The following is a 27,190-nucleotide window of genomic DNA, read 5'->3' as shown; positions in this document are numbered from 1 at the left end:
TATTAATTAACACAGCTAGATTTTCGTACTGTTGTACTGAAACAGGAAACCATGGAGTTCTCTAAGAATTTTCAAATGAATGATCTAAGTTCAGTTGTGGGACATTTTTGCATAAGCAGTTTACTGTTCCTGTGTTTTACTTAATCATATTTGTGCATATATATATATAGATTGATATGCTTTAGTAGATTGTCAGGTAAACATAAGGATCTTACAGTTGTGAACAATGGAACCAAAAATTTAACTTTGAGCAGTAACCTATGAGATTTAACTACTACTGTCTGAGGTATAAAGCTTGATTCGGAGTTCAGATTTCTAACCGCATTGCCAGAAGAAGAACTTTAGATTTGTTCCTGATGCTGGAAGGGCAGGGACATGTTTCTAGACCAGATGGTTTGCCAGATTGGAAGACTCTGCACTATGGTTGATCGGCTTTGGTATTGTGATCAGCATATGTCAAATACAAAGGCCGTGGGTTCAATAAATCATGCGCTGAACAGTGAGCTCTTCAGCATTCTGTAGGTCTCTCTCTCTCTCTCTCCCCCCCCCCCCCCTCCCCTATGTGTTGTGTGTCTGTCTGTTTGTGGATGTGCCTGTCTGCTTGTTTGTGTGGATCTAAACCCTTTAGAGTTGACGATTCGAGTGCAACCAAGAAGGAATTAATAGCATTCGAGAAGTGGGTAGAGTTCGTCAAAGTTTGCCCATTCAACTGACCCCACTGAGGGTGAATTGAGAAACTGATTGCCATTACTATTTCCCAAGACATTGTCTAATGTCAGGTCTTCATCAATTTTCTGGAGACATCCTAAGCTAAAACCTCATTAGTAGGTATTCCGGCAATCAGCATATTTACTTAAAGTAAAACATACAATAAACTGACACGCCTATGTGTACGAGCACACACATAGGCAAAGCTTGTTAGACTTTATCTGAAATTGAAGTACATTTGCATCATTTAAATCTTAGGAAAACTAATGAAAATGGCTTGAAATCTTTGCTACAAAATGTTTGATTCCTTGCAGGATAGACTGGCAGGAGATGGGCAATTTAGATAGATGTGTTTTTGCCTAGTAGGGGATGTGGGCACATGTAAATTCTGCATTGATTGCTTATTGGAGGGCAGAGGTGACCCAATTAACAACCTTTCTGACCGGCATTTACTTCAAGCCAACTACTGCCGCTGTCATTTTGTACTCGACGGCTTCGTGCCAAGAATGCCCCAAGTGCTGAAAGCATAACTTAATATAGAGAGGGAGAGAGAGAGGGGGGGGGGGGAGAGAAAGAGAGTGAACATTTTATATATAGTATCTTTTTGTTCATGCATTCTTTTGTCATTTGCTTTTTCTACTTTGATCTGGATCATTCTGGCTCGCACATTCTTGATCAAGATCATGTCTAAGGTTTTCGCTCTCTCATTCTCTGTATAGCTCTAATCAATTATTTTGTCTGCATGGTTTGTTTTTGTTTTTCTCTCTGCTGTGCAGTTAGTTATTGACGTACCATTTTTCTCTCGAGTACCTCACTGACACACTGCAAATACTTCAGATGGAATTTATATTTCTGAGCGCAGAAGTACGGAACAAATCTGACCATCGCCTTTTATGCTTTTGCTGCAGAAAACTGTAGTGTCAGTGGAACTGCTGTGTTCAAAGTGCAGGAAAAAGGTGATGAAGTTAATTGCAACAGTAGAAGGGATAACTTCCATTGTGCTCGACCCGTCGAAAAATACAGTGACGGTAACTGGGGATGCCGATCCAGTAAAGATTATCGGGAAAGTGAGGAAATTCAGAAAAAATGCTATGGTTGTGAGTATCGGTCCTCCGCAGACTGAGAAGAAGGATGAGAAGAAAGACGTTCCATACACTCCAAAGGTATGTCAAAGATGCGATGTTTGGTACGTGATTGCCGAAGATGGCTACAGCTACTGTTCCATAATGTAATTGCTATTGTACCATTAAATATTGCTCATAATAATTTGTATTAATTTCATGTTAAACTCACTAATTGTCCATTCGGCTATCAAAAGTTGGCTTTGCAGTCATTTTTTGAAGTCTTTGGAAATATTTGGATTAGAGAAATATTTTAATGGGATGGCAAGTGCATTCGCCCATGAGCGGTAGGTCTCGGGTTCGAGACTTGGGAGCAGCCTCTCCATAAAATGGGGGTAAGGCTAGCCGACATTCACCTCTCCCAGACCCTGCGTAAAGCGGGAGCGCACTGGGTACGACCTTTAGAGAAATATTTTAATGTGTCGGGAACACCGCTCAATACACCAAATGTCATAAAATAAGTGGTTGAAAATTTTTTTTCCAACCATTTGTATTAAACACTTGGTGCACTGGTCGTGTTTTCGGCACCCAAAAATGTCTCGGTTTATATGAAAGATTGTTGTTTAATTAAGCTATTTACACCACTTATGCCATATCCAACCGAATGAGGGTCAAATGGCTCCCTTTAACCTTATAGTTCTGCAAGAAATTATATTTTCATGAACAATACCTTGCCATATTTTATACCATCTCCAACCGAGGGGGCCAAAGGATCATAAGCCAAACATAGCCCTTTGACAAAAAATCATCTTCAACCGAGGGGGCCAAAGGGTCATAGACCAAACATAATTTATTATTTTAATTAAATTAAAATGGTTAATTAAATTAAACTACCATATTAAAATAAGGGTTTTAGATATATTTTGAATATCACTTGTCGCTAAATGATTAAGCCTCATATTTCTTATCTTTCTATAATCTCAATAATTTTTTTGATAGGATTTCGAGTTACACGTATTGCTAATGTGAGTAACTCTCCAAAATTCTTATTTTTATGTAGTCTCAATAATTTTTTGGATAGGATTTCTAGTGACACGTGTCGCTAAAGTGAGTACCTCTCCAGATTTCTTATTTTTATGTAATCTTAATAATTTTTAAGATAGAATTTTGAGTGCCACGTGTCGAGATGTAATTGGTTGTGCAAAATTTAGATAGGATTCTTATCTACATGAGGCTTCTTATCTTCAGTTTTTAATGGTGTAGGTAATTATAAGGAAAAAAATTATAATTTTTTTAATGGCTAGATGGTGTCATGCTGATGCCAGGTAGGCATTGCATTCAAATAGGCTGAGCTAAAGGGCTAGCAAAATGTCAAGCTTGACATTCCGGAGCTGGAGGGCTGGCAAAATGTCAAGCTTGACATTCTAACGCTGGAGGGTTGGGCTGGAAGGCTGGAAATGGTCAACCCACTTACCTAATTTCAAGGTTTGGGCCCGATGGGGCCCATAAGCCCTTTGGCCTAACCCTCTATTGGAGAGGGTTTTCATGTCATTCCGAGCTATTTTTAGCCCTAAGGCCTTTTGACCTGGTTGGTTAAAGATGACCTTAGTACTACGGTTTAGTAGTATTCTTCTTCACTTGAAAGTGAGAGGTCTTAGGTGTGATTCTTACCATAGACGAATTTGAACTATATTATTGCTAATTCATTGTAAGGCTAAATCTACTATATCAACCTCTTAGTGTAGAAAAAAAATTAAGCTGTTTACATGACAAATCTTGATGATGGCTGTCTAGCATAACTCTAAGCTATTTTAAAGGATCCTCTCCTGAGCAAATGGAGAGGATCCTCCTGACCGGGTCTATCGGACCGTTCAAAAGTTATTCAATAGCTATAATTATTATAACTTTTAGTGGAGCCCCCTGTTTGTAACCGTTAGATAAATTTTGAACGGCCCGATGGGCTCGGCCAGGAGGATCCTCTCCATTTGCTCAGGAGAGGATCCTGATCCCTTTAAAATGAGGGCAGTGACTTAGGCTTTGGCATTCTAGTTTAACGGGTGAAAATTTCAGATTATAGAGTCGGGTTAGTGGCATACTATCACACTGACATTGTCTTTTAACTTGTATTTTACTATCTACGCAGCACGGCATGTGCCAAATTTGAATATTTTATAACAAAATGTCTCGTTGTAATTTAATGTGCCTTTTAGATGTAGAATTTATATTTTCTGTTTAACAAAAACCACCCCGTTATAATTCTTCCATTGGCAGAGGGACCTTGATTGTTGGCTTCACTGGGGGTATGCAGGTAAGTGTGGATGTCGGTTAGAATTCAACCGGCCATGCGAAAAGCCAATGCGTGGTAAATTAAGAAATTTATTAAAGCAGTGTTTTGCTGCATTTAATAAAACGATAGTTGGTTGGTGCTATTTATACACATCTTTTTATTTTTTTATATAACTTTTAAAATTTTCAGTCTTTAGATCAAATGAATTAATGATGATCAAAGAATAGGAATTGACAGAAGTTATGTGGAAAGTAAAAATGATCTGTGGATAGCTCTATCCTTAACACAATAAGTGAACCAATGCTCGAAATTCTTAGAAACAACTGAGGATGTAGATATATATCTCTAGTTACACAATAGAATACCTCATTTAACCACATAGACAATAAAACTTCAATTAGCTAAAACCAACATACCAAAAAAAGCTCGTTTGGAAGATATTTGAAATGGCTGAAAGTATTTTTGGTAAAAATAATTTTAGAACTAATCTTTAATAAAAATGCAAGCAAATCTTGATAAACACAAAGTGTTTCTTAGAAGAAAAAAAACACATAATTAATGCTTCTTGCAAAAACACTTTATGTACTTTGGAAATTTAAAAATATTTTTAATCATTTTAAAAGTATTTTTAAATAAGTCATATTAAAAATATAAAAAATAAAAAATAAAAAAATAAAAAAGCCTTTGGCTGCTGGAGCACATATATAATAAGAAAATGTATAGCTCTAAATGAGCAAAACACATAATTGTGTGTGGATTTTCCTACAATAAAAATTACTGGTTGGTATTATATGGGGACTTGGATTGTCTGCCCTCCAATTTTGGTACCTTCCCCGTGCCCTCCTGTTTTTGTGGTCACGGTTAAGCCACGTCAATATTTTATATTAATATTTCTTTTTGTTTTATTATTTTTATAAAAAAATAATATAAAATATTAACGTGGCTTAACCGTGACCACAAAAAACAGGAGGGCACGGGGAGGGCACCGAAATGGGAGGGCAGAGAATCCAAGTCCATTATATGGCCATTTGATTTGATGTACAGAAATGAAATGAAAGTATAAAATAATCAAATCAAAGGTAAGCATCCATCTTGTCCATAAAATCAATGCCCCTAACGATCAAACATATGAAATGAAGGCTCCTTAATTCCAAGGCTTGAAGGAAAAAGACTGCGCAAGATCTTTGTCCAAATACAATTTGAAACCTTTTTCATTGAATTAAATAAAATATCCTTTTTCATAAAAATGAATATTGCACATCTATCCGTTGGATTTTGACCTAATTACACATGCATCCTCTATCATTTGAACTCAAGGGGCTATAAAAAAACTAGGGCTATAACCACTGTTGATATTTTGAATGATTTGGATCTTTATAGCCCAAAAATTCAAAATAATACCTAAGGTTGCGAAATGTGGTATAAATGTGTCTTTTCTTGTAGTACGGAAATACAATCATATGATGTAATTAGCTCTCTGATAGACAAAACAAATGCCATATCAAAACTATAGTGAAATTAAAAAAATATTATAGTTGAAATACTAGTCCACGTGATCTCCTTTTTTTTTTTTTTTTTTTTTTTTTAAGGCTAAGGTATTTGATTCATTTAAAGAGAGAATCCAAAACAGATTCAACCAAGTACAAAAGGTTGGGACGAGTTTTAACAGAGCCATTTGTCAGAAAGAAAAACATCACATACAAAGTCTGGGGTTCTTTGAACCAGGAGAATTCACAAGTGGTTGAGAGAACGTAGCAGGCAAGGCGATGAGCAACCTCGTTGGAATGGTGACGAGCGTGCGTAGCATAAGCTCCAGTGATCTCAAGCAACATGGACTAAACGAAACAATTATTGTGTATACTGAAATGTATTTACATAATAAATCAATCAACATGTTCAAATATGAGTAGATAACGAGATTGATATATTCCACTATCAAAATATAGGGTAAAATACATTTTACCCCTCAGGTTTGGGATCGATTTCAATTCCTTACAATATCTTTAAAACATTTCAATTTCATACATCCGTTAGAAAATCTATTAAGTAAACCGTTAAGTGATAATGTGGCAAATATGGGATCCACATTTGTGATGACGTGGCTGCCACATCTGTGCCACGTGGCAAAAAATATATTTTTTATGCATTTAAAATATAATAATATTTACCCTATTAAAAAAAAACCAAACAAACCCAGAAACCCCCCCGACCCACTTCTCCATCTCCCCCATCTTCACCTCCCATCCCTTCTCTTTCCCCAGACCCACACCTCCCTCTTCACCCCCCCCCCCCCCCGACCTACCTTTAACTTTGAGGCCTCATTCAAGACTTTCTAGAAGACGACGACGTCGGAGATTGCGAGATCGGGCAAATCACCTAATAGGCGTGTGGTCAATCGGTGCTTCGGATGCTGGAGAAAGGTTGGGTTGACCGGATTTAGGTGCTAGTGCGGCGAGCTCTTCTGCTCCAACCACCAGTACTCCGGCCGCCATATGTGCAGCTACGACTATTTGGGGTTTTGGGTGGGGTGGGCGGGTTGCGGGGGTGGGATCGGGGGGGGGGGGGGGGGGTGAAGAGGGAGGAGTGGGTTTGGGGAGAGAGAAGGGGTGGGAGGTGAAGAGGGAAGAGATGGAGAAATGGGTCGGGGTGTTTCTGGGTTTGTATGGTTTTTTTTTTAAAGGTTAATATTATTTTATTTTAAATGTTATTTTTTTTGCCACGTGGCACAAATGTGGATCCCATATTTGCCACATCATCACTTAACGGTTTACTCAACAGATTTTCTAACGGATGTATGAAATTGAAATAAAATGATAAGTAAATATATGAAATTAAAATGTTTTAAAGATGTTGTAAGGAATTAAAATTGACCTCAAATCTAAGAGAGTAAAATGTAATTTACCCCAAAATATATTATCAAATTAATAAGTATTTGTTCATATTAAAAAATAATATAACACTTATTCTAATTAACCCACATGACAATATTCTAGTAGAGCACAATATTTATTTACTACTTGTGAAATGTAAGAAAACTAACATATATTCTAAGATATGCCACTTAGCCTACCCCTTCCTTAACGTGTATAATATCGTTGTTAAAAAAAATAAAAAAAAAGTCTCAGATATGGAATCTAATATGGATCATTCATAGCATTCTATAGTCTCCTAATTAAATCTTTTAGGCTTTGACAAAAAAAATTAAATCTTTTAGGGCATGATTACTAATTAAGAATTGAAGTAAGCACCCTTATTATATAAATTAATTTTCCTCCTCCCCAAGTAAAATATATTGATACCCTACATAAACATGCGCATGCAGTACCGAATATTTAGTTCGCCCTAAAAATATGCTTTTAGATAGTATCCTTGTTGTATTTGTATTACTTAGACGCACTGTTCTAAAAATCTCCGCTTAGCGCTACCTAGGTCCCGCTTAGACGCTAGGCGGTTGGCCATCACCCCGATTAATGCCTAGGCATTTAAAATTAAGAAATTACGCATAGACCTGTTGAGGCGTCCGCCTAGCAGCCCAGACCCGCCTAGGTTGCGACTTACTTAGACAGAAAATTGATAACTTTCATTTTGCATTTTATTTTTTTCAATAAATTGTAAGGGACTTGTTTAATACTTAAATGAATACACATCATATGCATGTTCCCCATGTTTTCATTATGTTCCAATACTTCATAATATATATATATATATATATATATATATATTATTCTATTTTGTAGTTTATAATGAAATTATTTATATTTAAAGTATAAACAGACATTTATTTACACGAAATATAATAGATTTACTTAAATCCGTCTAGTCCACCTAGGCCCCGCATAGGCGCTAAGCCCCAGTTCGCCGCCCGACTAGCGCCTAACTTCTTTTAGAACCTTGCTTGGACAACAAACATTTTATTTTCTTTACTGCTATAAATAAAGGCACAAAAACTTGAGAAATTACACCACAAAATTTCCAAATTACTCTCTCCTCTCTCTCTCTCTTTGACTCTCAGTACCAATAAACCCGAGGACCATAAGGTTGTGGCAATGTTGTCATCGCAGCACCCAAAGCTGGCGGGCCGGTTGTCGTCCGTATCCCCTGCCTACGTTGTCGAAGAGTTCATCGATGGACGAGTCCCCAACCACATGTTTTTTATTTTTAATAAATTGGACTATTTTTTTTTTCTTTTCAAATTGGGCTTGTATCAAGTTTCCCTTTATTTTAATTATCCTCGTTTCTAGTTGTGATACAAATATAAACTTATAATCACATTTTATCTTTTCTTATCAATTTCTCGTATTTCTTAAAAAAGATTGAATTTCACATGATAGTTATAGGAATCGATAATATTGATATTTAAATATTTTATTCCATGGGGCTTGGTTAAAAGTTCAAAAGAAAGAGAAGATTTTTTTTTTATTTAATACAAGTAATTTATTATACTTTTATAGTAAACAAATGAACGCAATGAGTTGAATGAGTTGAAGAGAAATTAGGATCCTAACCATCATGAATGTCTGGAATCCATATTATGCAAGGAGACATTGTTTTTGCTAATTTATATTGAAGAGTGATATAAAATCGGTCTATTTGCGGCATCATATCCATAGTTAGCACATTCATCATAGTACAACAAATTGGCCACAGATATGTACGCTGAATTTTTCATTAGACCAGTTTGAAAATAATGCATATTTAACTGAAGGGCGAAGAAAGGTTATTTATGTTTATTTTTTTAATTTAACAAATGATATTATCTAAGAGGTTGGCTTAGCTTCACAATTGGCTAACAATAATATGGTTCAAATTTACCTTTGACAAGAATAAAAAAAAATTGTAATATAGGGTAGTCTAATTCCATTTAAACTCATCCAAGTTCCTTCTTCTAATGTGGATTTATTGCCAACAATAGATAATATAGGAACATCAAAATATTAAAGTTTAAAAAAAAAATCAAATATAGATAGAGTCAAATACTTAGATAAGCAATTAGTTTGATTTTGATCTTATCTAATTCCATATAAACTCATCCAAGTTCCTTCTTCTAATGTGGATTCATTCTCAACAATAGATAATATAGAAACATCAAAATATTAAAGTTAAAAAAAAAATCAAATATAGATAGAGTCAAATACTTAGATAAGCGATTAATTAGTTTGATTTTGATCTTATCTAAGGACCAAGGGTTCAAATCTAGTTTTCGAAAACCTTATAAAAACCTTCAGAAGCCTAATAATCAACATCCTCGACGACGTTCAATATTATGGCATTGGAGGAGTTCCCAACGTCCAAGCGTCCGTCATGGTCCCCAGTCCCTGCGTACGCCGTCGAAGAGTTCACCAAGGGAGGAGTCCCCAACGAAATGTTTAAAGCAGTCAACGTTTACGTGGACAAGAGGCTGTCTTGCCCTACACTCAGAATTAAGGTCAGCAACAACACCAACATCATCAAAAACAACGAATTCGAAAGTCATCAGAAACTTGATCCGGCGGCCAATAAACTGTTGCAAGTGATCACCGTTGACGGCAATAGTCAAGAACTGGTCGACTCTTTCCAAGGTGTCGGCGTGATGTGGGCTCTGGTGTCCTCCAAATTGCCGTGCTCCTGTGATGGCCAAGTACGAGAACAACGTCACTTTGAACTAAGCTTCCGTGACGGCTTCGTTGGCGACGTCAATATGTTTTTGAATTATTACTTGAACCACATATTACAGAAATATCAAAAGATCAAAGCAAAGAACGAGCAGAAATATCAAAAAATAGAAGCACAGCCGAATGAAGTCTGCATGATTATTACTATGTCAGTATTTTGTTTACTCCTGGTTGCATTTGGGTTCTTGATTTGTCGGGCTACTTCAAATATTAAATAGAAACTATGACGGATGGGCGGGCATAGCAGCACTTCAAACTTCTATGATTGTTTCATGATTTCAAGATTTTTTTATATTTAATTTCTTTTCTTTGCTTGCTGGTTTTCAACCAGCAATTTATTAATTGTTATTATTAAGTAACTGCCCTTTTTTAGACCAAAAAAATAACTTCCCTTTTTTGTTGGTTTGTAAAACAATTAAACAATTCATTGGAAGATCGATGATATTGATATTCTAATAATTCTCCATTGCCTATTGATGCTCAAATAGGTAGAGTCTTAGCGCAACTGAAAGGTTGCTTTTTATGATAAAAAAAAGTCACGAGTTTGACTTGTAAAAGCAACATCTTTGCAAAATAAAAGTTAGGTTGCGTATGATAGACATCTCATTCTGATTCTTACAAAAGAGTGCTTTGTTGGTTTGAGTCGCCTATTGATGCTGGGAAGTATTTCCCTAGCTGTATGAGATCTGATTCTAATAATATTTCGAGTTGTTATGGTCAAATTGACCACAACATTATGAGTTTTGAAAAGGTAAGGCGGATTTTAAATTCTAATTGGTTAGTGATGATTTTTTTATATGAGGTATTCATCAATTCCCCCCCTAAACTTATGATCATTGGCCAATTCTTCCCCTCAACTTTAATTTTGGCCAATTTCCCCCCTCAACTCTCATAATTAGTCAATTTCCCCCCTCAACTTTAATTTGGCCAATTTCCCCCCTCAACTCTCATAATTAGCCAAATTAAAGTTGAGGGGAGAAATTGGCCAAATTAAAGTTGAGGGGGGAAATTGACTAATTATGAGAGTTGAGGGGGGAAATTGGCCAAAATTAAAGTTGAGGGGGGAAATTGGCCAATAGTCACAAGTTCAGGGGGGAAATTGATGAATACCTCTTTTTATATTTTAAGTGGCAAAATTGGATTTAAGTTTGGAGATAATATTTTAATACTGATTAATTAGTACCAAAATTTATAGACCAAAGGGCATGGAATATTGGCATGTGTAATTTTATTTTTGAAAGGAAGCTCAAACTAATGACGCTTTTGCATTTACATAACTCTAAAGATGACGTAGACGTTGAGCTCTGAGCAACGACGACTAATGGCAAAATCACTAGAAGACCACGACCTATACATTGTTACTAACTCACATGCATAAATTCGTGACATCAAATTATAATATGACAGGAAAATTTTTTGTGGTATTGATACATCTCGATATCACATGCATAGTTTGAAGTGGACCATCCATTACATATGGCCCAAAGAAAGTAGCTCAGAAAAGCAAAGTTTAAAAGTCCCCAACAACCAAAAACAAAAGAGATGGCTTTCCCCTTTTTCTTTCTGGTTTGGTACTCGGTCTTTACTGATTATTTTATTTAGATAGACTATTTATGCATCGAAAATATATTATCGTGTGTTTGTGATATATAATAAATGTCAAACGAGACCAATGTACTTCGAGTCACAATAGGAAAGGTACAACTAGAATTCTAGAGACATGGATCCTCTTCGGATCCATGTATCCTAATCCACCAAATTCATGTATCCGGACCATTGAAATTTTATCTAACAGCTAAAGTTTCACTAATTATAATTGAAAATTACAATTTATATGGAGAGGATTCCGAATCAGTTAAGGATAATCTAACAACCTCTCATTCTTTTGATAGTTTGGTACGTAAAGTCATGGTAAGAATACGTACCCTTCACTGAGGACCACGTAAATCGATTAGATTTCTCATTGGCTGTATTCAATAATGTGTTGGATATATAAAAATAAAAAAATAAAACGAAAGAGGAAAACGACACCTCAATAATGTAATACGTCTTAGAGTAGTGCTATGAATATTGATGAGCTAATCTGGATCATAGCTTATGCGAAATGGAAGACAAGAAGATGAGATGAATAGATTTCTTGGGGCCGTTCGTAACTTTTAAAGTAGATTCCTATTTGTAACCATTGAATCAAATTTCAATGGATTATGATGAATTTGGTGGATTCGGATACATGGATCATCTCCGGATCCATGTCCGAATTCTAGAACCGAGAGAGAGAGAGAGAGCATGAGCTTGTCGTAGAGAAACCACCGACCTAACCATCTTCGATCAAATTCAACCCCTCTGTCTCTCTTACGCAAACCCGGAAGACAAAATCCTACAAAACTCCAAACACAACCATCGTCAGCCACATCTCAATATTTCATTCTATTACCACCCCTACCCCCACCACCACCAACCACCATACCCCCCAACCAACCCAAAAAAGAACTAAACCATGTGGTGCTTGTCGCAGGAAAGCCTACCGTCGCCAAAAACCATGCTATCGGCGGCCGCCTCACTCGCCGCCTCCGCAATCCTGTTCAAAACGATTGCAAACGACCTTATCCCGGAAGCCCTCCAAACGTCCTTCTACTCGCACCTCCAAAAGCTCTCCTCCCAACTCACCGTTGTTGTGGAGGAGATCGACGGCCTGACCCCGAACAAGATGTTCGAGACGGCCAACCTTTACCTCGGCGCCAAGGTCTCCGCTGCTACGCGGAGGATCAAAGTCAACAAGCCCGAAAAAGATGAGCAGTTTCTGATCACCATTGATAAGAATCAAGGCATCGTTGATTCTTTCAACGGTGTAGATTTCAAGTGGGTTTTGATAAGCACCGAAAAACCAAACAGTAACCGTGGTGGCGAAAATTCACAGTCGGAGGTCCGATTGTTAGAGCTCAGCTTCCATAAGAAGCAGGTAGCAGAGCTATTACAAAGGCTTTTTGGTAAAGGTTTATCCCGAGAAGGATGAAGGCTTGGGCTGACTACAGCTTCGTTTGAAGGCAAATCTGGTTTGAACAGAGTTTGTGCTTTTGTTTGTTTGTTTGAGTGTCCTTATCTCTGATTTCTCTTTCTTCTTTTATAGACACTTCGGCTTGGCCTCATGTAGCAGTAATCTTGCCCGAGTGCAGCTTGAAGGGTAGTGACTCATCCACTATTTACTTGTACTGCCACTGTAAAGTACTTTTGGGCTGATTAGCTAGCTGGTCTACACCACTTGGCCTCTAAGTAGGTGAGCAAATGGCCTTGATGAGCTGCATCTAGTCGGGAAAGGCCATTTCTGCCTTTTGATCTTTCGGCTGGGCTTCGGGCTTTTCTCCTATTTTTGGGCCAACTCCCTTTTGAGCCCAAAGTTTAAGTTTTAACCCAAACAGAAGCTTCACCACCTTTCTCTCCTCTTTAATTTCTTTGGATTTCTGTAGAATGTAGGGCAAGTAAGATCTCAGCACCATGTGCTGTAGTATCGATTTCTCTTTGTAAAATCATCTCTCTATCCCTCTTTTCAACTCTTAAACCCCTTGAGAAACCACAAAGATAGGAAGTGCTAGACGATCAGCTTTGCACGACAAGGTTAAACCTTGCCCGACCTTCTTTGTTTTTGTCTTTTCAATCATTAACCTAGCAATATGTTGTATACTTCCAGTTGTATTCACGTTATTTCTAGTAAGATGGCTATTAAAAGACTTTCTAAGTGCTTGAATCCGATTTGAATATATCTTCATAGTTCAAACCAGATCTAAGTTCTAAGCTTTCAGGCATATAAGATTGATCATTAAAAGTCCTTAGCCTCAAGGTATAAAAAAGAACCTCATGTGGACTTAACCCATCCACGACAAGCTTTGATAACAAGAAGTCCGAAGTTACTTGGGGCGCAAGTAATCGATCTATCTCTTAGTGTTATTTCTATTATATTATGATTTTAGTAGAACGTTTGAGTATAGAAGGAATTCTTATAGGAAGCCTCAAGGCCTATATCTAAGGCCCCACAAAGGCACCTATTTGGATTCATTCTGCTCTGCGGGCTCAGATAATCAGAAGTATGATAGTTATAATACTTCTGCAAACCATAAAACAGACATCATATATTCGAGTACTGAATTAGTTCTTGATAGGAAGCCTTAAGGCCTACACCTAAGGCCCCACAAAGGCACCTGTCATAACTAACACGGCCTCTCGGGTATATGTGCAACTAAACTCAAACATCCATTTTACATCTGCCATGCTAAAGATGGCAGTGGCACGCCTGAGCACTTAAAACTTAATCTTGATTGTAAGCCTCAAGGCCTACACCTAAGGCCCCACAAAGGCACCTTTCAAAGTTAACTCTGTCTTTCTCTTTCAGCCTTTGCCCGACAAGCCTTGCCAGACAAGCTTTGCCCGACAAGCCCGCCAGTAAAGCAGAAGCCCGACAGAAATCATCAACCGACGCCAACCTCTCGGGAAGCTGTGTGCTCGTCGGCTAGGAAACACCCCCAGTGGAAATTCTAGCCACGAACAGCTTCACACGGTAGATTACAATGGCACGGATTACTGGCGCTCCATCAACCTTGATCATCCGGCGAGTTTCGAAACAACGGCAATGGAGCCGGAGATGAAGGCTGCATTGGTGGAGGACCTCGAGAGGTTTAGAAAGAGGAATGAGTTTTATATGAGGGTAGGAAAGGCTTGGAAAAGAGGGTACTTTTTGTACGGATTGCCCGGCATGGGAAAGTCGAGCTTGGTTGCGGCCATGGCTAATTATCTCAAGTTTGATATTTTTGACTTGGATTTGAGGGAGGTTCAGTGCAATTCTGATCTGAGAAGGTTACTGATCGGAACAAAGAGCCGGTCGATATTGGTGATCGAGGACATTGATTGTTCAGTTGAGTTGCAAAACAGAGATTCGGAGAACGAGCCCAAAGCCGCGGAAGATAACAAGGTAATAATAATCTTATAAGCGTTTTTGGTTATTTGAAAGCAATCGGTTTTTAATGTTTTTCTTAATTCACAGATCAGCATCTCTGCTATATTGAACTTCATCGACGGACTCTGGTCGACCTGTGAAGAGGAGAGAATTGTCGTGTTTATGACAAATCACAAGGACCGGCTTGATCCAGCGTTGCTGTGACCTGGCCGGATGGACCTGCACATACACATGTCCTACTGCACCTTCAGTGGTTTCAAGACATTGGCATATAATTACCTGCTAATTCACGAGCACACATTTTTCGGAGAAATTGAGATGTTACTCGACGGGGCACAAGCAACGCCTGCTGAAGTTGCCGAAGAGCTGATGAAGAGCGATGATGCTCATGTTTCCCTTCAAGGTCTTATCGAATTCCTTCGAGGAAATACTGATAGAACCTGATGGGAGCAAATACTGACTACCGCCTATCGCTATTGCGATGACAGATGTAATAGACATCAATTTTTAAACACATTCTGTGGTAACTTCTCCATTATATAAATAAATTATCATCGAAGAGCCATTGTATGCACAAACAGAAAGTTCGATACAGAAGAACTCGAGAAATGTTGTATAATACTTTACATTAGTGACGACATTATAATGCGTAACGTAGAAGGAAGCTTATAAACAAAAACAGCAGCACCTCTGGAGAGACGAACTTGGTATGTGCGGATGCATCTCAAATATACTAGGAAAGCATGACGAAAATATCACACGCAGGTCCTCTTGAAGCAGGGATTGTCTTCACCAGCAGGATCTTTTTTTCTTTCAGAAAACAAGCACAATTTTCAGTTAGGCTAAATAGCCAAAATGGTCACTGAGATTTGTATAACTCATCATTTTGGTCCCTAACATTTCAAATCAATAAAAGTAGTCCCTGAGATTGTCCACCATCCATCATTTTGGTCTTTCCATTAAAAACTCCGTTAAGTGTCCCGGAGCACTTGGTCGGAAGTTTGGGCAATTTTCAAAGCTTCGTAACTCAATTGTTTCTTAACCAAATTTGACCCATAATATATCAAAATGACGATAGAAAAGTGTAGAATAAGATTATACCTATTTGGAAGCCCAATGGTTGTCGGAGATGGCTGGAAAATAGCCTCAAAGTTGACCAGTCCGAGGGAAAACTTGAAAACTCGCCGGAAACTGAGTAAACTTTAAACGTTCATAACTTCTTCAATACACAACGAAATCAAGTGATTCAAAAATTAAAATCATACTTCTCGACCAGAAAAAAAGAATGGTGCATCTGTCGATAGCTAACTTGCAGTGGTTTGGCCGAAAAACAGCTCGAAAATGGCTATCTTGATCTCGAGTTAGCCAATTTCGAGCCGTTTTCCGGATAAACCACGGAGATTTAGCCATCTAAAAAGGTACTATTATCTTTGTCTCGTTCAGAAGTATGATTTTCGTTTTTGAATCACTTGATTTCGTTGAGTATTGAAGAAGTTATGAACGTTTAAAGTTTACCTAGTTTCTAGCAAGTTTTCCAGTTTTCCCTCGGACAAGTCAACTTTGAGGCTATTTTCTGGCCATCTCCATCCATTGGGCTTCCAAATAGGTATAATCTTATTCTACACTTTCATATCTTCATTTTGATATATTATGGGTCGAATTTGGTTAAGAAACGATTGAGTTACAAAGCTTTGAAAATTGCCTAAACTTCCAGCCAAGAGCTCCGGGACACTTAACGGAGTTTTTAACGGAATGACAAAATGATGGATGGTGGATAATCTCAGGGACCACTTTTATTGATTTGAAATGTTAGGGACCAAAGTGATGAGTTATGCAAATATCAGGGATCATTTTGGCTATTTAGAATTTTCAGTTATTAGGTTAAGTCCAGTATTATCTTTTCTTTATTTTATTTTTTTTCTCTTATACTCATTTTATTTTGTTTTTTTATTTTATATTAGAGATAAATTAAAATCTACTTAATATCTTTTAACAAAAAAAAACTAATATACTAATACACATCCATGTGCGGAACATATGACCATACTCAAGTAATATATATATATGCATGTGTATCATACATATAAGCGAGATATGAAACCTAACTAAAATATAGAAAAACGTAATATACCTACAAGCAAGACACATTAATTTGTGATACATGTTGATAATTCGAAACTACCTTTTAACCAATAAAAACAAAAAATTCCTAATAAATGTATGAATGTATAATATACATATAAGCGAGATATGAAACCTAACTAAAAGGTAGAAAAATATAATATACCTACAAGCAAGACACTTTAATTTGTGATACATGATGATAGTTCGAAACTACCTTTTATCCAATAAAAACAAAAAATTCCTAATAAATATATGAATGTATATTATACATATAAGTGAGATATAAAATCTAACTAAAAGGTAGAAAAACATAATATACCTACAAGTAAAAAACATTAATTTGTGATACATGTTGATAATTCGAAACTACCTTTTATCCAATAAAAACAAAAATTCATAATAATAAACCAAAATCCTCGACATGATTAGTTACAAACACTTTTTGATAAAAAAAAAAGAATATGTTGTAGATAAATATAATTAACTTGTGATATAGGTTGATTATAAAAATTTAAAATAAAATCTATAAATGTTGTTTAAAGCAGAAGGAAGAGAAAGAAATAACAATAATTTAATGATTAAATTTAAGGAATTGTACTTATTTTAATGAACTGGACTATTTCTATTTTGTTTTAAAAAATTAGACTTGTATCAAGTTTCTGTTTGTTTTAATTATCCTAGTTTCTAGTTGTGTTACAAATGTAAACTTATCATCACATTTTATCTTTTCTTATTAATTTCTCGTATTTCTTAAAAAAGATTGAATTTCATATGATAGTTATAGGAATCGATAAGATTGATATTCAAATATTTTATTCCATGGGGCTTGGTTAAAAGTACAAAGAAAGAGAAGATGTTTTTTTTAATACAAGTAATATATTATACTTCTATACTAAACAAATGAACGCATTGAGTTGAATGAGTTAAAGAGATATTAGGACCCTAGCTACCATCACCTAAGTGAGTAGCAAACAGACTAGCCACTAATTTCATGGGCAAAATTTTAAAACAAATTGGCCAAAAATATGTACGCTAAATTTTTCATTAGACCAGTTTGAAAATAATCCATATTTAACTGAAGGGTGAAGAAAGGCTTCTTTTTTAATTTATTTATTTAACAAACGATATTATCTAAGAAGTTGGCTTAGCTTCGCTAACACTAATATAATTCAAATTCACATTTGACGAAAATAAAACAAATTTGTAATATGGGGTAGTCTAATTCCATATAAACTCATCCAGGTTCCTTGTTCTAATGTGGATTCATTCTCAACAATAGATAATATAGGAACATCAAAATATTAAAGTTAAAAGAAAAAAAAATCAAATCTAGATAGAGTCAAATACTTAGATAAGCGATTAGTTTGATTTTGATCTTATCTAAGAACCAAGGGTTCAAATCTAGTTTTTGAGAACCTTATAAAAACCTTCAGAACTCTTATAATCAACATCCTCGACGACGTTCAATATTATGGCATTGGAGGAGCTCCCAACGTCCAAGCGTCCGTCATGGTCCCCAGTCCCTGCGTACGCCGTCGAAGAGTTCACCAAGGGAGAAGTCCCCAACGAAATGTTTAAAGCAGTCAACGTTTACGTGGACAAGAGGCTGTCTTGCCCTACACTCAGAATTAAGGTCAGCAACAACACCAACCTCATCAAAAACAACGAATTCGAAAGTAATCAGAAACTTGATACGGCGGCCGATAAACTGTTGCAAGTGATCACCGTTGACGGCAATAGTCAAGAACTGGTCGACTCTTTCCAAGGTGTCAGCGTCATGTGGGTTCTGGTGTCCTCCAAACTGCCGCGCTCCGGTGATGGCCAAGTACGAGAACAACGTAACTTTGAACTAAGCTTCTGTGACGGCTTCGTTGGCGACGTCAATATGTTTTTGAATTATTACTTGAACCACATATTACAGAAATATTAAAAGATCAAAAGATCAAAGCAAAGAACGAGCAGAAATATCAAAAAATAAAAGCAAAGAACGAGCAGAATGTCGGCGCTCGTATTGTGTCAGTATTTTGTTTACTCCTGATTGCAATTGGGTTCTTGATTTGTCGGGCTACTTCAAATATTAAATAGAAACTATGACGGATGGGCGGGCATAGCAGCACTTCAAACTTCTGTGATTGTTTCATGATTTTAAGATTTTTGTATGTTTAATTTCTTTTCTTTGCTTGCTGGTTTTCAACCAGCAATTTATTAATTGTTATTTTTAAGTAACTGCCCTTTTTTCAACCAAAAAAATAATTGAAAATTTCATTTTGATTCCTAAATAAGAATGCATTTTCAATAATACCTTATGTAAGATTAAAAACTAAAAATACAATGTCGTATTATACTATTCCATGTCACATTTAATCATTTTTTAAAATAAAATTATTGCATTTTTAGTTTCCCTATTTACCCTTATTACTCTCTTAAAACCAATTAGAGAAACACTAGATCCATAATTAACATGTTTGTCATAACAACATTACCATAAACCTCCTTGTTATTCCAATAAAATGGGAGGAGTTTTAACGAAAAGCCCATGGTACTATTCATTTTAACGAAAAACCACATTTTTACACTAAAAAGTCAATCTTGGTACTATTCACTTTACCCTTTATTTTGTCTTTATTATTAAAACTCAAAGTTTTCAAGCTCTTTTCATTAGTTTTCCTTAAAAAAACCTAGGAAAAATCTTGTTGTATTCGGAAGAAAGAAGAAAAATGGGCTTTTAGATGCTAAATTGACAGTGAATTCAAAGATAAATGAAAAAAAAAACAATACAAATAGAGAAAATGGAATGCGAAATCACAACCTAATTGACTGTACCGAATTGATCGAACCTACACTATATAGTACCTAACCGACCATACTGAATGAATAGGACCTAATTGACAGTACCTAAATGAACAATTTTGTATGTAGAGCAATATAGTGTACCTATATTCTCAATGCATTCTTTTTTGGTTTTTATAGTTTTGGATTGAATAAATTAAAAATGAATATTGCAATAAGTGAAAAGAACAATTTTGTATGTAGAGAAAATGGAATATGAAATCACAACCTAATTGATCGGACCTAAACTAACCCAGTGAACTAAAACATAAAAAATACAAATCGTAACAAATTGACCATACCTATCTATCGGACCTAAACCATATAACTTAGTTAATTGACTGTACCGAAGCTATTGCACATAAATTAGTGCATTCTCCACACAATATAAAATTTGAATAAATATAAAAAGAAACAAAACAAAAAACAAAAAGTTGGTAGTTATAGACAATAAAGATGACATTTTTTAGACAATGAAGATGAATGTTACTTTTATGGGTGATAATGATGTAACCGTTACATTTTTCAAATTTTGATGGTGGAGGTTATATTGTAGACAATAATGACGGCATTCTTGTAAATAGTAGTAAAACTTGTGGTTTTATTATAAGTGATATGTCATGGTGCATTAAAATGAAGGATCTTTTCCTTATCTCTAAAGGCCCCAAAAAATAACTTCCCTTTTTTGTTGGTTTGTAAAATATTAAACAATTCATATTCTAATAATTCTCCATTGCCTATGCTCAAATTGGTTGAGTCTTGACACAACTGAAAGGTTACTTTTTATGACAAAACGAAGAACCTTGTTGGCTTGGGGTTGCCTATTGATGCTGGGAAGTATTTCCCGAGTTGTATGAGATCTGATTCTAAATGGTATTTCGAGTTGTTATGGTCAAATTGACTACAACATTATGAGTTTTCAAAGGTAAGACGGATTGTGAGTTCTAATTGGTTAGTGATGATTTTTTTATTTTTCAAGTGGCAAAATTGGATTTAAGTTTGGAGATAATATTTTAATACTGATTAATTAGTACCAAAATTTATAGACCAAATGGCATGGAATATTAGCATTTTAGCATGTATTATTTTATTTTTGAAAGGAAGCTCAAACTAATGACGCTTTTGCATTTAGATAACTCTAAAGATGACGTTGACCTCTGAGCAACGACGATTAGTGGCAAAATCACTAGAAGACCACAACCTATATATTGTTACTGACTCACATATAACATGTTGGTAAAATCACTAGAAGACCACGACCGATACATTGTTACTAACTCGCATATAACGTGTGTAAATTCGTGACACCACGTTGTAGTGTGACAGGAAAAAAACTTTGGTATTGGTACATCTCGATATCACATGTATAGTTTGAAGTGGACCATCCATTACATATGGCCCAAAGAAAGACAAACGAGACCTATGCACTTCGAGTCACGATAGGAAAGCGTACAACTAAAATTCTAGAACGGGGAGAGAGGGAGAGAGGGAGAGGGAGAGAGAGAGCGCGAGCTTGTCGTAGAGAAACCACCGACCTAACTATCTTCGATCAAACTCAACTCCTCTGTCTTTCTCTTCACGCAAACCCGGAAGGCAAAACCCTACAAAACCCCTAACACAACCATCGTCAGCCGCATCTCAATATTTCATTTACCACCCCCACCACCACCACCACCAACCACTATACACCCCCCCCCCCCCCCACAAAAAAAAACAACCCAAAAAAGAACTAAACCATGTGGTGCTTGTCGCATGAAAACCTACCGTCGCCGAAAACCATACTATCGGCGGCCGCCTCACTCGCCGCCTCCGCAATCCTGTTCAAAACGATTGCAAACGACCTCATCCCGGAAGCCTTCCAAAAGTCCTTCTACTCCGGCCTCCAAAAGCTCTCCTCCCAACTCACCGTCGTTGTGGAGGAGCTCGACGGCCTGACCCCGAACCAGATGTTCGAGGCGGCCAACCTCTACCTCGGCGCCAAGGTCTCCGCCGCTACGCGGAGGATCAAAGTCAACAAGCCCGAAAAAGAGGAGCAGTTTCTGATCACCATTGATAAGAATCAAGGCATCGTTGATTCTTTCAACGGTGTAGATTTCAAGTGGGTTTTGATAAGCACCGAAAAACCGAGCAGTAAACGTGGCGGCGAAAATTCGCAGTCGGAGGTCCGACAGTTAGAGCTCAGCTTCCATAAGAAGCACAGGGACATGGTGCTGAGATCTTACTTGCCCTACATTCTACAAAAATCCAAAGAAATTAAAGAGGAGAGAAAGGTGGTGAAGCTTCACACGGTAGATTACAATGGCACGGATTACTGGAGCTCCATCAACCTTGATCATCCGGCGAGTTTCGAAACAATGGCGATGGAGCCGGAGATGAAGGCGGCGTTGGTGGAGGACCTCGAGAGGTTTAGAAAGAGGAAGGAGTATTATAGGAGGGTAGGAAAGGCTTGGAAAAGAGGGTACTTGTTGTACGGACCGCCCGGCACGGGAAAGTCGAGCTTGGTTGCGGCCATGGCTAATTATCTCAAGTTTGATATTTTTGACTTGGATTTGAGGGAGGTTCAGTGCAATTCTGATCTGAGAAGGTTACTGATCGGAACGAAGAGCCGGTCGATATTGGTGATCGAGGACATTGATTGTTCAGTTGAGTTGCAGAACAGAGATTCGGAGAACGAGCCCAACGCCGTGGAAGATGACAAGGTAATAACAATCTTAGAAGCGCTTTTGGTTATTTGAAAGCAATCGGTTTTTAATGTTTTTCTTAGTTCACAGATCAGCCTCTCTGCTGTATTGAACTTCATCGACGGACTCTGGTCGACCTGTGGAGAGGAGAGAATTGTTGTGTTTACGACGAATCACAAGGACCGGCTTGATCCAGCGTTGCTGCGACCTGGCCGGATGGACCTGCACATACACATGTCCTACTGCACCTTCGGTGGTTTCAAGACATTGGCATATAATTACCTGCTGATTCACGAGCACACACTTTTCGGAGAAATTGAGATGTTGCTCGACAGGGCACAAGCAACGCCTGCTGAAGTTGCCGGAGAGCTGATGACGAGCGATGATGCTCATGTTTCCCTTCAAGGTCTTATCGAATTCCTCCGAGGAAAGACTGATAGAACCTGATGGGAGCAAATACTTACCACCGCCCATCGCTATTGCGATCGCAGATGTAACAGACATCAATTTTTAAACACATTCTGTGGTAACTTCTCCATTCTATAAATAAATTATCGTCGAAGAGCCATTGTATGCACAAACAGAAAGTTCGATACAGAAGAACTCGAGAAATGTTGTATAATACTTTACATTACTCACGATATTATAATGCGTAACGTAGAAGGAAGCTTACAAACAAAAACAGCAGCACCTCTGGAGAGACGAACTTGATATGTGGGGATGCATCTCAAATATACTAGGAAAGCATGACGAAAATATCGCACGCAGGTCCTCTTGAAGCAGAGATTGTCTTCACCAGCAACATCTTTTTTTCTGTTTCAGAAAACGAGCATAATTTTCAGTTTCGTGCACAAAAGAAAATAAAAAAGGAAAAGCCGGCATTGATTAAATGTTCTAATTTGGGATGATTCAATTACGAGAATAATGTTTCACTAACCCGAAGCTTGGCCTGTTCTTGCCTGTCTATATAGGCAAGAAGTTCTTCCTGCCTCATTAAAGCCTCATGCAGAGCCTAATCAGGAAGCAACGTACAGTCCCAATTAAATCATCAAATGATCGAAAATGCAAGGACAAACAAAGATGAATTATGCTTATTGAGAAACGGCCACGAAACTGACTAAGTACGCAAATATGGAAAGATGAACATTATATATATATATATATATATAACTTGGACAGAGGAAGAAGAAAAAGACAATTAATCCAAAATTGCATAAGGGATTCCGAAACACGAGAAAAAATGTATATCTACATTTCAAAGGTAAAGACAAGCAGCATATCACTACTGTTGCTAAATTGGCACAACGAAGCGACTATCAAATGAGAAAAATTACCTTTTTTGTTGCAATTAACTCTGATTCTAACGCATCTACACGATAAACAGCAGCATTCAGTAGCTCCACTTTCTCGTAAGGCATCTCAAGAGGCTTTGCTTGCAGCATATCTACCTTCTCCTCAAGTTCACCAAGCTTCTTCAAAGCAGATGAGAGAAGGTTTTCCCTGGATAACCCCGGTACGGGTGATGGGGGCCTGAATTCCTCCACGGCCGTTGACTCATCGGTTAGGTCAGGAATGTTGTGGGCAGAATCAGAAACAGAGTTTTTAAGTTTCTTAGTTGCCCGCAGTGAAAAAGATCGGATTAGTGAAATGAGGGTTACAAAGAATGCCACAAGCATAGTCCAGATATTAGCATGCATGGAATCTGTTGTTTTCCCCACAGATCTTGGAGAAGATGCCCCTGCAATGTATTTTAATTGATTAATTAGATCAACTATGAATTTGTAACGAATAATATTAACTTTTAACCCTCGTAGTAGCATGGTGTTTGTAAACATAACACGGGACAGGAGAACTGTAACTAGACTTTCCAACCTCTAGAAGCAAGTGGTGGTTGTAATTCTGGTTTCTTCCATCCCATATCCACAGCCTTGTCAACCATGGGAACAAGTTCATCGTACTCCGGCAAACCGGTAGCAATGCTCGCTTTACCGACTACCCTAGCCTAAAAAAGCATTGAAGACTATCAAATACGAGTTCAAAATGTCAACGAAATGAGATGACAATATATAGCAGAATACATCTGTGCTCAGAAAGCCAATGCTACACAAAAGTAAAAAAATTGGTTCTACATATTTTTGCTGCTAATGATTCAGTTGCATATGTTGCTAATCATTCTCAAATAACAGATGTTTGTCAAACACAACACTTACTTCTTCACAAACAGGAGTCAACTTAGGTTGTAAGTAGTTCCTCGTTGGTTTAGGTGAACCCATTTCTTCCACTTCAGATCCAGACTCTGCAGTAGATGTATCACTACTTCTTATCTGAGCGAAAAATATAAACATAGCCTCAGAGAAAAACTTTGAATTAATTCCAAAATAATATACACAAAAAACGGCTTCTAATGTAGAATAGTCCATACCAATGGATTGCGTGGCTTATCAGAAACAATTATCTTCCCTTCACTGTTTGAAACTGTAACTATTTGTCTGAAACATTGTGCTTCGCCACTAATTACCATCTGCATGCAAAAAACATTATTTTTAAGCCATACAATAGTACGGTCGCAAGCAGAAAGAGGAAGAGAAGGTGAAACAAAAATAACAACCCATCTCACACAACCTTCAGTATGTTTGGGTCCTTCCATGGCCCTTTATCAGAATACATACAACCTCCCTGATCGGAACAGGTACAGCTACCACCCAAAAACTCTGGCAACTCACTGAATAGAGCCAAAATATTTCCACAGTTAATAGTTAAGAAAACAGAATGATAACAAACCCACATACCCACTGAAAAAATAGTGAGCATCAATCACCTTGCATCGATTATTTCAAGTAAGTTGCTTTGGTACTTGTTACTCAAAACCTGAAAAAATATAACAATATCAGTTGACCCCATTGATAACTTCACTCAACAGTGACATCAAATCTTGGGTGTATCATCAACCATACATGAATTTTGCTGGTTGTTCTGGCATCGAGGAACGCTTTAACTGTAGGCCAGAGCACCTTCCTAAAAGCATAACTAGCATTGATTATAAACATTCGGCAAAGCGTCTGCACAAAGAAATTTAAAAATTAGAAGATACACTTCATACGGATTTATTTAAAATCACCACATATACTGAAAAGGCATCAATTCTTGAAAGGATTACATATAGAGTCCTCATACCTCAGGATAGTTGTCACTATCAATCTTCTGCAGCTGCTCTGTGAGATCTCGTGCAGACTTGGTAAAGTTTTTAAGACCCTGAAAGAAGCAACATGGAAATGTTAAATTAGCATTTGTATATTTTATGCAAAACAAAAATATTTAACGAACACTTGAGAAGTTAACTGAAAGCATACCACGCCTTGAACATCTATAATTGTTGTGCTTGAATCTATATGTCTCTTTGCAGCAATAGAGCAGGCAGGAAACTTAATGGCAAAACACCTTTCATACTCCTGCACATGGTATCTCACATAGCGTTCCAAGGAAGTCACTTGCATAAGCTTGGTGGGATCAACTTTCCCCAACCTTTCAATGTAAACTGGTCTTCCCTCCTTGTCAACACCATGATAAGACTGAGGGTAGTGCTTTCGAACTTCATTCAACTCACTGAACTCAAAATCCTGAAAGAAAAAAGAATGTGATTTTTACTTCCGCTTATGGGTGGCATATCCACATCTTTAAACATTTTTTTAAATATGCATTGCAGAATTGTTTGGTGAATTTACCTCCAAAATTGTATCAGTACCAAAATCTTTCCTCCATTGAATCATATTGGCCCACATGTGCTTTGCTTTCTCAATATCGAACTTCCTTGCTATCAAAAATCTGCAACAAAATAACTTCTCAGCAACAAAACATACAAAGTACACAGAAAAAACCAAACTTTCCATATCAAATCTTGTGTGCAGGAAAATAAAAAACAAAGAAACTCTGTTTCCTGGGACAATGAACAACCTCAATAACATATGATAGTCATCATGTCTTGAAGGCAGCAAGTCTTCCGAAATAAGCACCTGCCGAAAAGCGTCAACAGCCCGTAGCTCCTTGGCGTCCCTTACATCCTCAATCGAAACCGAAGTGGACAGCCTACTACCACCACCACCACCACTCTTCCTCCTCTTCTTCTTGAGAGAACGTCTGAATTTAGTAGACGCATTGATTGCTTTCTTCTTCAAATTCCCACCAATTCCAGTCCTCCTCTCCTCCTCCGAGTTTTCAAAATCCGATTTCCTTTCCCTCCTTTCGTCGTGGCTAGAGAACCCCTCAAAACCTAATCAACGTCAACAAAATTACAAAAATTACCATCATCAATCCCTATTGCTACCAATCAAAGATAAAATCCTAGTCCAAGATCAAAAATTCAATCACCCCGATCCAAAACCCTAGAACCAGCACAGGCAACAGAAACAAAATTTCAACAAAAAATAAATAAAGAAAATAGGAAGCAATTAACGAACAGAAGAGATAGGAATCCGTCAAAGAAGGCAAGAACTCACAAGGCCTTGCGAAACGATCGAGAGGTCCGGACATGGCGGCGTTCCGAGAGCTGCCGAAACCGGCGGCGGACGCAGAAGCGACACTTCCTCTTCCGAATTTCCGATTCTTGGAGTGAAAAATGAGACAAGAACCAGGGCTTTTCGATGGCGGAAAAGGCCTCAGCGTCTCCGAGCTAGACGAAGATTCGGAGTGAGACAGAGGAGGAGTCTGGAGCCATTGGAGGAGACGGATTTAAGATAGAATTTATGTAATCATGATTAAAGTAGGATTTAATTTAAATTTAATCAGGTTTTAATTTGTTTGATAAATGACGGCGACTGCAGAACGGCTCACGGGAAAACGTCGGGTGATGGATGAACTAACTGGTACGGTGTAACGCCGTTTGGGAAGTTATATGCACGTGCCAGTTA

General features: G+C 37.4%; 3 protein-coding genes and 1 pseudogene across 10 annotated transcripts; 3 read left to right on the top strand and 1 right to left on the bottom strand.

Annotated features, from left to right (window-relative positions):
- Nucleotides 1–267: 267 nt before the first annotated feature.
- Nucleotides 268–2,050, top strand: LOC126632349 (heavy metal-associated isoprenylated plant protein 43-like). Of its 5 annotated transcripts, none has more exons than XM_050302728.1 (4): nucleotides 268–286; nucleotides 372–518; nucleotides 1,023–1,125; nucleotides 1,617–2,050. In XM_050302728.1, the coding sequence occupies exons 3-4, from the start codon at nucleotides 1,078–1,080 to the stop codon at nucleotides 1,938–1,940; spliced, it is 372 nt and encodes a 123-aa protein (XP_050158685.1). In that variant the 5' UTR covers nucleotides 268–286; nucleotides 372–518; nucleotides 1,023–1,077; the 3' UTR covers nucleotides 1,941–2,050. The 5 variants fall into 5 exon arrangements, with proteins under 5 accessions (XP_050158685.1, XP_050158684.1, XP_050158687.1 ...); XM_050302727.1 differs by having other exon boundaries at nucleotides 372–522; XM_050302730.1 differs by lacking the exons at nucleotides 268–286; nucleotides 372–518 and adding an exon at nucleotides 533–824.
- A 10,154-nt stretch (nucleotides 2,051–12,204) lies between these two features.
- Nucleotides 12,205–15,096, top strand: LOC126632507 (protein HYPER-SENSITIVITY-RELATED 4-like; annotated as a pseudogene).
- A 60-nt stretch (nucleotides 15,097–15,156) lies between these two features.
- On the bottom strand, nucleotides 15,157–27,044 carry LOC126632289 (phosphatidylinositol/phosphatidylcholine transfer protein SFH8-like). 3 transcript variants are annotated; one of them, XR_007626651.1, is made up of 15 exons: nucleotides 26,780–27,044; nucleotides 26,238–26,553; nucleotides 26,009–26,108; nucleotides 25,637–25,903; nucleotides 25,461–25,538; nucleotides 25,241–25,345; nucleotides 25,105–25,154; nucleotides 24,909–25,008; nucleotides 24,709–24,807; nucleotides 24,497–24,610; nucleotides 24,159–24,288; nucleotides 23,621–24,024; nucleotides 23,224–23,298; nucleotides 22,978–23,099; nucleotides 15,157–15,340 (listed from the first exon to the last, which is right to left on the bottom strand). XR_007626651.1 is itself a non-coding variant. In XM_050302642.1 (15 exons), the coding sequence occupies exons 1-14, from the start codon at nucleotides 26,811–26,813 to the stop codon at nucleotides 23,079–23,081; spliced, it is 1,893 nt and encodes a 630-aa protein (XP_050158599.1). In that variant the 5' UTR covers nucleotides 26,814–27,044; the 3' UTR covers nucleotides 15,157–15,417; nucleotides 23,055–23,078. The 3 variants fall into 3 exon arrangements, 2 of the variants coding, with proteins under 2 accessions (XP_050158599.1, XP_050158598.1); XM_050302642.1 differs by having other exon boundaries at nucleotides 15,157–15,417; nucleotides 23,055–23,099; XM_050302641.1 differs by lacking the exon at nucleotides 15,157–15,340 and having other exon boundaries at nucleotides 22,806–23,099.
- On the top strand, nucleotides 20,979–22,910 carry LOC126632290 (AAA-ATPase At3g50940-like). 2 transcript variants are annotated; one of them, XM_050302644.1, is made up of 2 exons: nucleotides 20,979–22,304; nucleotides 22,370–22,618. In XM_050302644.1, the coding sequence occupies exons 1-2, from the start codon at nucleotides 21,342–21,344 to the stop codon at nucleotides 22,475–22,477; spliced, it is 1,071 nt and encodes a 356-aa protein (XP_050158601.1). In that variant the 5' UTR covers nucleotides 20,979–21,341; the 3' UTR covers nucleotides 22,478–22,618. The 2 variants fall into 2 exon arrangements, with proteins under 2 accessions (XP_050158601.1, XP_050158600.1); XM_050302643.1 differs by having other exon boundaries at nucleotides 20,990–22,304; nucleotides 22,377–22,910.
- Nucleotides 27,045–27,190: the final 146 nt, after the last annotated feature.

The sequence above is a fragment of the Malus sylvestris genome, chromosome 8 (genome assembly GCF_916048215.2).
Source record: "Malus sylvestris chromosome 8, drMalSylv7.2, whole genome shotgun sequence".
Lineage (NCBI taxonomy): Eukaryota > Viridiplantae > Streptophyta > Magnoliopsida > Rosales > Rosaceae > Malus > Malus sylvestris.
This window is presented reverse-complemented; position numbering and strand designations above follow the sequence as displayed.

Excerpts from the sequence above, each read along its gene's own strand:
- LOC126632349 (XM_050302728.1), top strand. The coding sequence starts at position 1,078 with ATGTGGGCACATGTAAATTCTGCATTGATTGCTTATTGGAGGGCAGAG. Across the intron at positions 1,126-1,616 it reads TTGCTTATTGGAGGGCAGAG|AAAACTGTAGTGTCAGTGGA; the intron begins GTGACCCAATTA and ends CTTTTGCTGCAG.
- LOC126632290 (XM_050302643.1), top strand. The coding sequence starts at position 21,342 with ATGTGGTGCTTGTCGCATGAAAACCTACCGTCGCCGAAAACCATACTA. Across the intron at positions 22,305-22,376 it reads ACGCCGTGGAAGATGACAAG|ATCAGCCTCTCTGCTGTATT; the intron begins GTAATAACAATC and ends CTTAGTTCACAG.
- LOC126632289 (XM_050302642.1), bottom strand. The coding sequence starts at position 26,813 with ATGTCCGGACCTCTCGATCGTTTCGCAAGGCCTT. Across the intron at positions 26,109-26,237 it reads GACTATCATATGTTATTGAG|ATTTTTGATAGCAAGGAAGT; the intron begins GTTGTTCATTGT and ends ATTTTGTTGCAG. Across the intron at positions 24,289-24,496 it reads TGACTCCTGTTTGTGAAGAA|GCTAGGGTAGTCGGTAAAGC; the intron begins GTAAGTGTTGTG and ends ATGCTTTTTTAG.